We start from the raw sequence: 13,778 nt of genomic DNA on the forward strand, positions 1-13,778 counted from the left end.
TCCCTTGGGAAACAGAAATAGTGCAATGCAAAGTAAGAAGTCTGTCCGCTGTGCGCCAGCCACCGGAAAGAGTTGGCCCAGAATTCATTTGAGTTGAGTTGCCTGGTCAGTGTAATTCTTGATGGTCTCTAATGTTTCAAAGAAACAGTTTGCAGAACACATTGTATTTGCCCCCCCGCCCATGAACTTGTTTCAGCAAATTTTAGAGCTGGAAGGGATTTCATGGTAAAATTCAACCCACTCATTTTATAGATAATAAACCGAGGCACAGAGAGGTGAGATTACTTGCTCAAGGTCATATACCTAATTAATAGGTAGAGCAGAGGATAATTTGCCCCAACTCCACACTGCTTCCTAAAGTTTGATCTCAAAAGGTTAAGGATAAATCTGGTTCCCCTTTAAGCCCATTGGGCATCAGATATCCTTGAATTTATCTAAACCTGTCTTGAACCTGCCAATTTTCAACCTGCACAACTTCAAGGGGGTAAAGAATTATCCACCAGTAGAAGGTTCTTGGTTTTGTTGGTTTATTATTTTTTTTTTCATCAATAATCTTTGAATGGTCACCCAAGGATATTCATATTAGCAGTGTCAATATAGAACTGCCTTGAGGCCTTTTCAACGTGGAACTGCTTGCTGGGTGCTTTTTAAAAAGTGGAAAATATTTCCCTTAGATTGTGAGAGTCTTTATAAATGTACATTTGAATAGTTTTTCCAGTTGCTATCCCTCAAGAAAATGTTTCCTGATGGGTGTACCTGAGGTATGTCCTAAGGCGTGTTGCTCTTGAAACTTAAACACTTCTGCCTTAACAGAGGTTTGAAAAACTAGATTAGGTTTGAAAAACTAACATCCTGTCTATGATGTCATCTGTATGGGTTTTGTGCGTTGAATTGAGGATGCTGTATGTAAGTTGGACAGAAATTTAGGTAAGCTGATGATTTTCATCCACACTGGGCTTTCAAACTGTGTACTTATTTTGCCTAAAACTCACAACTTTTGCCAACATTCTGAAGTCTGAACAAACGTTCTCATCAATTAAGTGTGGATTTGCAAAGGTGAATTGATTTAAGAGACATTTGAGATGGTTGGTGATATTAGAACTACTGAAAAATACTCATTAAAAGTGTTCTTTTCCATTGCATGACTTTGTTTTAAGTCTGCTGTAGAGTATATTCTGACTTCTTGACAGATCCATCCATTTCTTTGTATACAGTTATTTGCCCTTTGGCCAAGCACCAGAGGATAACCTTATTGTCTTTAGCAATGGGTGGGGGTGGGGTTACAATTTCAAAAAGAAATGATTCTGTCGTTTCAGGAATCAACCTTGTTTTGTGGCTTAATGACTAATTGCTCTTAATCTGAATTCTTTTGCCCATAGTAGCGTTTACCATATGTTTTTACATAGATCAGGGAGAGGCATGTTTGTGGATAGGCCATTTCCCCTTCCTGTTTTCCCCTCCCTCCTCACTAGTTCTTTGCCAGGATTATAGCAAACTTTAAACCTGCCTTGGAACTTCTCATCCATATCTGTCACTATTGTCCAGTTCATTTGCATTATATGTTGCCCTTTGCCTTAAAACGATAATTGCTACTCTCTGGTTATTTACTATATTTGGATGCTCTGCCTCTTTCCAGAAATGATTGAAGGTAATTTATAGTAACCACTTTGTGTAAGCATTCAGAATTGAGGAGCATATGGGTTAGGTAGGTAATAGATGTTTTCTGTTATGTAGTTTTTTATTTGGTTATCAAACATTGTGCTATCGATGTGGTCAAACTCATCACTGACCCCCGACCTGAGGGTCAAATGTTTGAACATTTTGCTCTGTTCAGAACACTTTTCACCCTCTTAAAAAAGAAACTGTATTCCTTGTGGGCAATGATCCAGACTTCCTGGACACTGCCAAATGACACTTTTTTGAAGCCTAGAAGACAAGCCTTTACCCCCTCTTTTTGCTGGGACAGAACTTTCCAGAAGAAAATTTTAGCAAGTCAACCTTTTCTTCTAGACATTTGCTAATAATTTAAGGGAGTTTCTGTATATTGTAACTTTCATGTTTCCAAACTTCCCTGGTTGAATAAGTTAAAGTGGAGGGCCAACCCCAACTGTACCAAATGAGAATCTTTGGAAGAGAGCTGTGGGAATTTATATTTAACAAGGCTGCTGATGTAATTCGAATGATCAGGCAAGTTTGGAAACTGCTATTCTGAGTGAATAATGACTCCCTTTTGTTCCACTGACCTAAGGATTAAAAAGCCAAACTGAGCAACCTTGAATCTCTTGTGATTTGTGTCAAGCCCATTCTTCTGATACTCAGAATAGTTACATCCATTCTCCCCTCCTTAACTGTTCACTACTCGAGGACAGGAATTGTGTCACATTTAGTTTTGTGTCCTCAGCATTTTGTACAGTCTGGTACATGGTAAATTCTCAGTGACTGAACTCTAGTACTGTGAAGGACTTAACTTTGCAGAATAGAGTTAGATTTTTTTGTGTGTCATCAAAATCATTTTTCTTCTGGTGCCTTTCTTCGGAGTGTTTCACACAAGAGGCATTTAGCTGCAATGGACAGATTACCTAGGCTTGTCTGATCCGGTGTTTTCGACATGTCAGAAGAATAAGTTTGATGTTCAGAAAACAAGATTCAAGAGCATATTAGACCTCCTAACCACTTGAAATTTCTGGGTGCCTCAATTGTATGGATGTAATTGTGGAAAAGGGCTTCTGGGTGTATGGAAAAATAGGAGATTATGAAACCTACAGCAGTGAATTTGTGATTTAGGTACTATTCTAACGCTAGCCTGTGGTATTCAAAACTTCTTTGCAAAAATTTCTTCAAAATGTTCAGTCCTTATCAGTAGAACTGGGATGAATTTCTATTTCTTTATTTTATTCATTAATTCATGAAATATTTATTGAGCAAACTCCTACAGGAATTGAATCCTTGCATGATATAATGAATATAGACAATAATATTGTATTATAATATCAGACTTGCTAAGAAACTAGATCTTAATTATTCCAACAACTACAAAGAAATGATAATTATATGACATTGTAGAGGTTCTAATTATCGCAAAAATGGCAATCATATTATTATGTATAAATGATCAGTTTAAAAAAAATCATAAGTATGAGGAAGAAAGCTCTACTTTGGTACATGTGGTCTGACTGCAGAAAATCTAAAATAAGTAGATTGGTGCAATGAGAGGTCAAGAATTAAGGGGGCTTTCCCACATTAGTAAGACAAATGAAAAGGCATGTTTCAGTCTTTATGTAAGATTTCCTAAAACTCTGAGGCTGTGGTAGGAAAGGTGTGGGAATAATTTTTTTTGGGGGGGGGATAACTTTATAGGTAAAAGAAAATTGGAGGGAAATATGAACATCCATACCATATTATCATCTTTTACAAAATTAAAGTCACTAGATATGTAAAAAGTTGGTTTGTTAATGACTGTATTGTGTTGTATTTCTTTTCAAGTAATAGTGTAAATGTAAACCCATTTCCTTTTTTAAAAGTCAATTTGCTTTTAAATGTCTTTTTTTTGCAAATTGAGGCAAAAACTGCTGAACTTAAATTATTATACTAAAACAAAGTTGTTATGGTTTTTAGATTTAGCATCTTCTAGAGGAATAAATGGAATTTTAAAAACATTTATTTTTGTTTAAAAAAAAAAACTTGGGATGGAGGTAAGAGACAACTAAATTCATTGTACTATATCTAACCATGTGGAACTTTTTCTACCCAGTTTCGTTTTCTAAGCTCTGAGATTTGTCAGTTTCTATTTCTGATGCTTCATCATTTTTATGGACTTCTGAAAATCAAAAGCTTGCCCAGATTGAGATAAGTTTCTTAACCCTTGCCCATGTTTTTATTTTCATGATTTGTTGTTGTTCACATATATAAGCCATTTAATTTTATTCAGTGATGAAAGATTCTAAAACAGGTAAGAAATAAAAACAGTAGAGAAAAATACATTTCCAGTTCTAAGAATATAGATCCATAGTTTCTTATCTATAATTTAGAAATAAAAATAGGACTAAAAAAAATCAAGTTTTTGGAACTCATTTGTCAAGTTTTTGTAACCCAAACTGGAGAGAAGTTAACTTAGAATCTTTTGTTTATTCTCTTCATTGTGATCGGTCATAGAAACATTAATGCGTGTGACTGGGTTGCTGCCCCTTATTGTGCTGGGTGTTACTTAATATATGGTATATGCATTATATACTTACCACCTAATAATTCTAAGCTCTGGGATGCCCATGTTCCCAAGGATTTCAGGTAAGAGAATGCAGCTGTGTTTTGGACATGTTTGTACCCCTCTGAGCCCTGTAATTGTGAAAGCTGCAGAAAAGCTCTCTATTTTGAATTTCTACAAGTACATATGGACCAGCTACCGGCGCTCTTGTGTTTGTCTTTTAAAGCTTGGTCAGATCAGAACACACCTACTTGCCTCTAGACCAGTGATTCTCGAAGTGTAGACTGGCAGCATCAGTATCACCTGGGAACTCATTAGAAATGCTATTTCTTGACCCCTATCCCAGATCCTCCAGCTCAGAGACTCTGGGGTGGGGGTGGTGTAGGTCTGGCCTTCCATGCTTTAATAAACCCTCTGGGGGACTCTGATGCCCACTCAAGTTTTAGAACCACTGCTCTAGATCAGGATTGGCAAACTACAGCCCACAGGCCAAACCCACATGCTTTCCTATGCCCCTTGAGCTAAAATTGGTTTTTACATTTTTAAGATGGCTCAAAAAAATTTTTAATAGACGATTTTTTGAAAATTATTTAAAATTCACATTTCACTGTCTGCTAACAAAGTTTTGTTGGGACACAATCACACCCATTCATTTTTTTGTTGTGGTTGCTTTGGCACAACATCAGCAGGATTAAGTAGTTACAGCAGAGACTGTGTGGCCTGCAAAGCTGAAAAGATTTTCTATCTGGTTCTTTACAGAAAAAATTTGCAAAGCCCTGTTCTAGGTCAGTAGTCAACATGAAGGCTGTCACAAGCAGGGAAGGTGCTGGGACCTTCTTCCTTCATTTGAAAATGCCAGCATCCTCCTGGAGAAAGAAGTCTATGAAACTCTGACATTTCCATGTGTGAGCGTTGTTATGATCCTCAAGATTCTTAATAGCCATTCCGAGTTTCTACATCAACATAATCTTTGTATTATTTTGGAGGACTAAGAGCCAATTAGTCAGTGGATATTTTAAATTTTGTCATTCTAAAAAATATAATCTAAAATTCTTCAGTTCTTTGGGGGAGATAAATTCACCTAATTTTTTTTTCTGGTTTTCTTCTGAGATTTAGTATTTCTGTCTTCCGGGACACATTACCTTTCACGCAAGGCTAAACTCTATTCTGGTTAGAGTGTGTTGCTGGAGTCTATTTGTGCGTTTGAGCCAGCCATTTAAATTACTCCTTAAGTGATTGTTAGAGTGTCCCAGGTAGCCTGTAGTTAACTTGTTATATCTGTCTATTCAGTCATCTCTCCGTGTTTGCTTCATTTTTGGTGAAGATGTGAAGAGAGAAGTATTTGATGAACTGCCCATGTTTTTCATTACCTTTTCTGGAAGCTATAAATTCCTCCCTGGACAGCATTAAATTATACTTGTAAAACTCCAACAACTTTAGAGTGTACATTCTGATATCTGTTGTATTTGTGTGTACAGTTTTCAGTTTTTTTTCCCCCTTGGTCATTTGACAGTGAATATGACACAGCCCAATGTGCATTTAAGTCTTGTGCAATGCATTGACATTTAGTCATAAACATGTATTAACTATTTTATTTTTGTATGTGTGTGTGTCTTAATAAATTGTGTTCCTTAGGCAACTTGTTCCAGCGATGGCATGTTCCTCTAGAACTCCAGATGACAAGACAAATGGCTAGCTCTGGTCCATCAGGGGGCAAAATCGATAATTCTGTATTAGTCCTTATTGTGGGCTTATCAACAATAGGAGCTGGTGCATATGTAAGTAGAAAAGCAGCTTGTGTAAAGAAGCTGCCAAACAGCTCCCATTAATAGACTCAGTACTACTCTGCTTTAAGACTTTTACAACTAATTCTCCTTTCTCTTTTTGGAAGAATTTCCAAAGAGCCTTCTTTAGAGTGCCTACTGTCTAATAGTCTGTGAGAACCAATTTGGGAATGACTGAAATTTAATCTCTCGTTGATGATCTTTGCTCTTTGCACTTGTCTTTTTACTCTTTACTTGAAAGCTTCTGCATTTCCTTAGATTTGACTAATCTATGGAATTGTACATTTTCTTTTGGATATAAAGCACTAACCTATGAATAAGGTCAAAATTCCTTGCAGCTCCTTAGCACAATATTTGATTTTGACCCATTTGCCAAATATTGTATTTTTCCTTGGCTTGGGATGATAAACATTTGAAAACAATAACCTTCAGTTCAGCATTCCTGAAAGGAAAACTTATCCAGGAACCTCATCCAAAGACTAAATTATAGAAATAGGTCTAGTATCTCCAGGTTTAGGATGGAGTTCGTGTGAGGCGAGAAATGTGCTTTAAACTGTTATGTAGTATTACCACAATAATATCCCCTTAAATGAACTGTGATCAGCTTAGCTGGTGACAGAGGAATTATTCTGTGGGCATTTTTTTTAACTTGGCAGAGTTTACTGTGACTAAGCAGATCAGTCTAAAGCTGGATCATGTAAGGTTGAGTGAACCAACTTAGATAACACCTAGTAACGCCCTTGATTGAAGGAAGCTGTTTATTTTACTTATTGAGAGCAAATGGTTGGACAACATTACAATTTTAGTTCTTTCTACATTGGTAAGAGGGTGAACTTAATCTTTGTTACTCAATCACTGTGTTAAAAAAAAGGGGGGGACATGAAAATTATTTGAAGTCACTTAGATGATCATTCTCTGACCTAACTCCAAATGCACAAGGAAAGTAGATAGCTCTTGCCAGCTGTGAGTTGAATCAGAGTGAAAACTAGGTGAGCTCTGTCTGGTGACAGACTTTGAGGAAATATACATTTTCCTCCAATCCTGGAACAGCAGTTGTTTTTCTTTTTAGCACAGGGTAACCAAAAACACTTCCCTGCCTTTATATTGAATGTTTCTTCATTAATACTTAGTGCCTTTTCTATTTCCCTTTGTTTCTCTCTTGGCCTTATCTTTACCTACAGTTGTGCAGTGTCATCACCTAGGACCCCCTTCTAGATCACTAGCGTCTACAGGTGCTTCTGGGAAAGATGGCAGCAGCCTAGTATACTTCTTAATTGTAGGAGCAACAGTCACTGGGGCAGGAGTTTATTATGTAAGATACTTACACTCAAATGTATTTTGGGGGTAGGGTGGGTGAGACCATGGCACTGATGGAAACTTGATCCATTAGAACACGATAAAACGTTCACGGCATGTGCTTTTAGGTATTTATTAAAGGGACATTGTCAGTCACTAGGGAGTCCTCCAACCTCATTCTTCAAACTGTTAAAGTCTTACCGGAAATATCTGAAGCCATACATTTAATGATTGCTATAAATCCTCATCATCAACCCTGTCTTTGAAACTTTTGCCAATTTCATAATTCTTTTTTTATGATGCTAAATTATATTGTGCTTTAGTGCTGCATACCTAACAAGATAGCCTCAAAGAGTAAACATTGAGTAAGCAAATAAAGGTGACTTGAACACCATCCATTTTGAATTATTTGAGGTAAAATATAATTTCTGTGTTTTGTGGGAAACAGTAAATTAACCCTACTTTTATTGTGAAAGGGCATTTTATTGAATGCTTCTGAGGAGGTCCAAAAAGCCATAGAAATTGCAGTGTTCTCCACACTCACCCCCAGCCTCTATTTCAACTAAATTCATTTGGCAGTGTCCCTTTTGTAATCTGTAATTTGGTCAAACTAGTGGCTGAAGTGGTATAAGCTAATGCATTTGTGTCAACTGCTTTCTTAAATGCCTCTCTTCCATTACTTAGATACTATCCCCTAAACCTTAATTTTTCCATTTCATAGCTCTCTCAACTTTTCCCATCAGTTCCACCCCATTCATTCAGAAATAGATTTAAATTGTTCGTATCTGATATGTTTGTAACATTTGAAACCCATTAAACCTCTGGTTCATGTTGCTGTACCAGAGTTGGATGGCCTGCACAGAGCTGGCCAGGCAAATCTCTTAATGCCAGGCCACAGGACAGGGCCACTCATACTGTTGCTTCCTCTTGTCTTAGAAATGTCTGTGAAGCACAAGTTCCTCTCAAGCCATTCAGTTAAATGCCTCATTGCCCTCTGTGTTTATCCAACACTGGTAATAATAAAAGCTGCTGTATTATGGTGGTTTTAGGTTAAATGATAAGCTTTTGTCTACCTACAACTTATCAAACTATTGTGTTTTGTTTTAGATTACATTTTAAATCATTTAAAACATGATCTGAGGTGACTTTGATTTGTCAGTGAGCAGAGGAGCCTGGTGAGCTACATACAATCCATGGGGTTGCAAAAAGGCGGACACCGCTGAGTGTGCACGCGCGCACACACACACGCACAGAGCGAAAGTGGCCTTTAGAGTATTTAATGAGATTTAGTATTTGAGCCATTGTTCAACTGATAGGACCACATTGCCTCACTCAGAAAATGAACTGTCACCTTTCATATTCCTTCAACTGGAATAGATGGCATTACATTCATCTGTTTAGAACAGCTGTCTGCTAACGTATTTCAGAATTTTGTAGTTTTTTTCACCTGACATGTATTCATGTCACCGACTGGAAATCTGCAAACTGGAGAGACAGAGACACTTGGGGGGAAAGTTAATTTTTATTTAGTAGGTCTGTAACTTATTTTTATATCAGAACATTTACTTAAAAGCTAAATATATGACAAACCTCTTTCTTGTTCTTTCCCCAGTAAACCTCAAGGTATTTCTTGGTCTCCTCTTCCCTGATGTGTGAAGCCAATAGGAGGTGTGAGAGGGCCTAGGCTATTATTGGATATCTGTCTCAGTGTGAACATGACCCCAGTTTATTTCTCTGTTCACTCACAGTGACCAGCTTAAGCCATCTTTTTAGGTAGAAATCCTTTTCTTAAAATAAATATTTTTTTTAAGGAATGAGTAAATGCTGGACTTTTATATAATATCTGCTGCCAAGATTAAAAAAAAACTCTTCCTGAAATTAGTGTTACTTGAATTCAGTTTATGAATTTGATGAATTTAGTGGTAAATTCAAGGAATAACCATTATCTTTTAACATACAGCACTTAATTTTCTGATCCATTCATATTGTATATTAGATGTTTCCAGGCTGATAAATGTCAAGTGCAAATCTGAGAGTTCAGATTCCTTAATGCAGTACATTGCCTAGTGGGTTGCTCTGTAAGAGGCTCATATTATTCTTAAAACATGTTTTATGCTACTTCCTCTGATTATCCTCACTTTTTCCTCCAGTTAATCAATAACATGGGATTTCAGCTGACATGTGGTCACTTAAATTCCTGTCTTGTTGACCCTGTGGGGTACAAAAAGAGCAAAAGTGTTATAATGAAAACAAGTCGTTCTTGCCTACTGTTTTTTAAAAGATCTTCAGTAAATTCTGATGCTGAATTAAAAAAAGAAAACTATTCAATTCTAATGCTGTGTTAAAAAAAAAACTAGCCCTTCAATTTGAAAGGATAGAGAAGATAGTATATTTTAAATACAATAGTTGTTTAAGTGAAATGTTTGCCCATTAAGTATCTGAGTGTCATTAAAGAATAGGCCTTTGAGGGAAAGATGGGTTATTCTATGAGACAGGCATACTGGTGGTCATGCTTCAGGGTGTTATCTAAGTCCTGTGATACTTAGATAACCTGGGACATCTTCCAAGAGAATTTATGGCCCAGCTTCCTACCCAGAACCCTATAGATTGGTTTCACAGCTAGTATCCAGCAGAGTCCAAAACCTTTTTTATAAAGTTTAGCTCTTTCTAGCACTTTATTCTTCCAATATAAAGTATTTTTCTTTTTTCTTCAGCTGTACCTTCAGAATTAAACATGAGGAAAATTCTTCACATAGAGCCTAAGGAAATCTGAAACTGGAACATTTTCATCTGCTTACCTGTATTCTTTCCACACCAAGTGTGTACACACTAAATATTTTTTTATTTCTTAAGAAAATATTTTTGCCTTAGTGAAGAACACAGAAGAACTAACTTCATATAGACAAAAGCTTCTCATTTAATTGAAAGATAATGAATGTTACTTATGATATGTGCTAGCTAGCTGTATGATGAAATAAATTTTCTCCATGTTTGGGTCTACAGGCCTACAAGACAATAAAAGATGACAAAAAAAGATACAATGAAAGAATTTCAGGGTTAGGGCTGACACCAGAAGAGAAACAGAAAAGAGCCACATCATCTGGTGAGTATGATTTGAGACTCAATATATAAAGGGAAAGTTATAGACAATTTGCTGTGCTTTGCAGGTATTTCATTGACATGATGATACTGTGAGATTGTAAACTTCCAGAAACTATGATATTACAAGTGTTTGACTGTAATTTAGATTTGAGAATAAACTTAGTGGTTAGTGATTGGTTATATTAAACTCTTAAAAGGCAAGCTTTAAATTAAAAAATGCAAGCTTGGCAAAGATACTTATTGGAAAAGAGATAAAAGCCTTTTTTCCCCCAATGAGGATATTCTTTTGGTCTGTTTTGTTCCCCTTGTGAGTCTTTGGAGTTCGGAGTTGTTCAGGATGTGTTTGTTTGCCTAAAGCATATAGCACTAGCCATCATTTCCATCCCACACTCCTGGCTTGATTTCTCAGGAATGTTTTAATCCTTTAATAAACCCCACAACTCCAGGTAGGCCCATTTCTATCGCTTTCTGCCATAACACCTCCTTATTCTTGAACATTGTTTACTAATCCCCAATTGATCTCAGTTTTCCCCCATTATTACTAACAAAAGGTGAAACTGAACTTGATATTTTCCTGTTGGCCATTAAGAAATTAAATGGGCAGGGCAGAAGCCTTCTAATATATACTTTCTAGTATATTTGAGAAATAGCTAAACATTGAAGCTAGGTTCTAGTTCTGAGAGGCTTAGTGAGTCAATGACATTGGCCACATCATTCACCTCTTTTTGAGTATCCTTCACTTATCACAGGGACGCTTCCTTTTCCTGTCATTTCAGAAGATGTGACGTTTGTTAAGATTAATGTAGTTGCAGTGTTTTGCTAGCTTTTTATATAAAGGATTGAGTCAAGTTCAAGGTGATTTTTTTTTTTAAATAGTCGCAAGGAGTCATCTGAGACTTAAAAAATATTCACTTTGTCTGATCTTTTGCTTATAGCTCCGGAAGGAGAGCCAGAACCCCAAGTTAGGATACCAAGTCATGTTCCATTCCTGCTCATTGGTGGAGGCACTGCTGCTTTTGCGGCAGCCAGATCCATCCGGGCTCGCGATCCTGGAGCCAGGGTAAGGCACACACTGTCTTGCTTGACATGGAAGGTGTGATCCACAAGCACTTAGCCAACGTGAGCACTTTGACATTTGCCTCTTAAACAACTTGGCTGTGATAAGTATCATTATTTTGTGTCCAAAGGTACTGATTGTATCTGAAGACCCTGAGCTGCCTTACATGAGACCTCCTCTTTCAAAAGAACTGTGGTTTTCAGATGACCCGAATGTCACAAAGACACTGCGATTCAAACAATGGAATGGAAAAGAGCGAAGGTCTGTTCACTTATGTAAACTGGGCTCAACCAGCAACTTCAGCTGGTTGTACTGTCTCTTCAGCACAGAGAGTAGGACAGGATTTAGCAGGAACGGCACACAGCACATAAGACAGGTGACTTGGCAGTACCCCGGAGTCCACTGTAGTACACGCTTAGAGCGTGTGTACAGCTTAGAGCGAACATCAGGCTGTAGTGGCAAGAGTCCTGGACTCTGTTAACCAGTGCTACCAATAGCTGAAGTTATAATGTTGGCCTCTGAAGTACTAATGCCCCTGTTCCCAGGACCTTGTATCAGACTTCGAAGAGCAGCTCAGCCTGTGTTGTCACGTCCTCAAACTTGCCTAGGCATGTCCCATAAAAGCAGAACAAAAGACACTGTTGTATGACACTTTCTTTGACGCCCCAGGAAACATTCAGAATTGTAGGGATACAGTGGGAACACAAAGGAAGAAACTTTTTATTAAAATCTTTGCATGAGAGACTTAGGAATACAGGTCAAGAAGCCCTTTCCTTTAAAAGGCTCCTTGGATCTCCTGAGTCCAGTACCATGTTCTTGGGTGTCAGTTTTTTTCCTCGTTAGTGGATCCCTTTGACACTGGACTAAATTTTATAAATCTACCTGCCTCCCTCACTCGTATCATATCCTGTTATCAAGTAGGATGCATACTTCCAATTATGTGTGTATGCTTAATCGCTTAGTTGTGTCCAACTCTTTGCACCCTTTGGACTACAGTCTCCTCTGTCCATGGTATTCTCCAGGCAAGAATACTGGAGTGAGTTGCCATTTTCTCCTCTAGGGGATCTTCTTGACCCAGGGATTGAACCCACGTTTCCTGCATCTCTTGCATTGGCCAGCGGATTCTTTACCACTGAGCCACCTGGGAAGCCCTCCAATTAGGTTGTTGTGCTCAGTCGCATCTGACTGTGTGATCCCACAAACTGTAGCCCCCTCCATGCTCCTCTGCCTATGGGATTTTCCAGGTTACCCATCCCATAATTAATCCCTCATAGACGGTATCTACTGTTTGGGATGAGATCATCTCAGGAGCTAGACCAAGTTGTTCAGTGATCAGTGCCATCCTGGACAGCTTGTGTGGGTGGATGTGAGTACCAGTTCCTCGGCCACTCCTCTAGTCCTGACTTTGAAAGGAACCTAAATGCAGAGCACAATTTCTCAACCTCAGCACTGTTGACATTGAGGGTTGGATAATTTTTTGCTTTAGGGGCCTGTTCTGCATACTGTTAGATGTTTCACAGCATTCCTGGCTTTTACCCCCTAGATAGCAGAACCATCCCTCCTGCAAAGCTGTTGGAGCCAAGAATGTATCCAGATTGTTCCCATGACCAAGATTTAGTGCCCTTGGACACTTGCTTGAGAAAATATTCCTGAAAGCTTTCCTTGGTGGAACCAATTTTTCTGAACCCCTGGGGGAAGTTGATAACCATTCCACGTACATAAAACTTTTTCTTCCTTTTCTCTATACAGCATATATTTCCAGCCACCTTCTTTTTACGTCTCTGCTCAGGACCTGCCTCACGTTGAAAATGGTGGTGTGGCTGTCCTCACTGGAAAGAAGGTGAGCTAGTAGGCTGCTTTCTTAAGTCAAGCTCCACCTATGTGCACACAGGGGCAGCAAGGATGGTGACTTGCATTCCCACTACCACTTCCATCTGTCTGTCACTGTAGTTCATCAAAGAAAGAGCAAGTCAGGGGGTACTCTTTTGCCCCCTTCTGATGCCTATGTCAGAAGCTTTCTCTATCTCCTTTATACTTTAATAAAACTTTATTACACACACACAAAAAAAACATGACAAACTAGCAAAAGAAAAAGAAAAAAAAGAGAAAGAGCAAGTCATTTTAAGGTTTAATATTGCCAGTCTGTACTAATTAGTGTGTCTCCCTGGGGAAAGCACTGTCTCTAGCCTAGAGTAGCAGGCTAGCTAAACCTTCCCAGGGAAGTCAGATCATTGGGGACCATGACTCTGAGGCTGTTCCTTCTCCTGATTGGCTCCTCTGCCTTTCCTCCTGTTTTTCCACACTAACATTTCTTTGGGGTTATTGATGACAGGAGATT

General features: G+C 38.2%; 1 protein-coding gene across 1 annotated transcript in view; it reads left to right on the forward strand.

Moving 5' to 3' along the window:
• AIFM1 (apoptosis inducing factor mitochondria associated 1) overlaps positions 1 to 13,778 on the forward strand; it is a 28,540-nt gene that overhangs the window by 772 nt on the left and 13,990 nt on the right. Inside the window, exons 2-6 of the mRNA XM_043460143.1 lie at positions 5,837 to 5,979; positions 10,285 to 10,384; positions 11,319 to 11,443; positions 11,571 to 11,701; positions 13,190 to 13,280. Of these exons, the coding sequence (XP_043316078.1) occupies positions 5,837 to 5,979; positions 10,285 to 10,384; positions 11,319 to 11,443; positions 11,571 to 11,701; positions 13,190 to 13,280 (590 nt within the window). The remainder of the gene's footprint in view (positions 1 to 5,836; positions 5,980 to 10,284; positions 10,385 to 11,318; positions 11,444 to 11,570; positions 11,702 to 13,189; positions 13,281 to 13,778) is intronic.

This window comes from Cervus canadensis, chromosome X (assembly GCF_019320065.1).
Source record: "Cervus canadensis isolate Bull #8, Minnesota chromosome X, ASM1932006v1, whole genome shotgun sequence".
Lineage (NCBI taxonomy): Eukaryota > Metazoa > Chordata > Mammalia > Artiodactyla > Cervidae > Cervus > Cervus canadensis.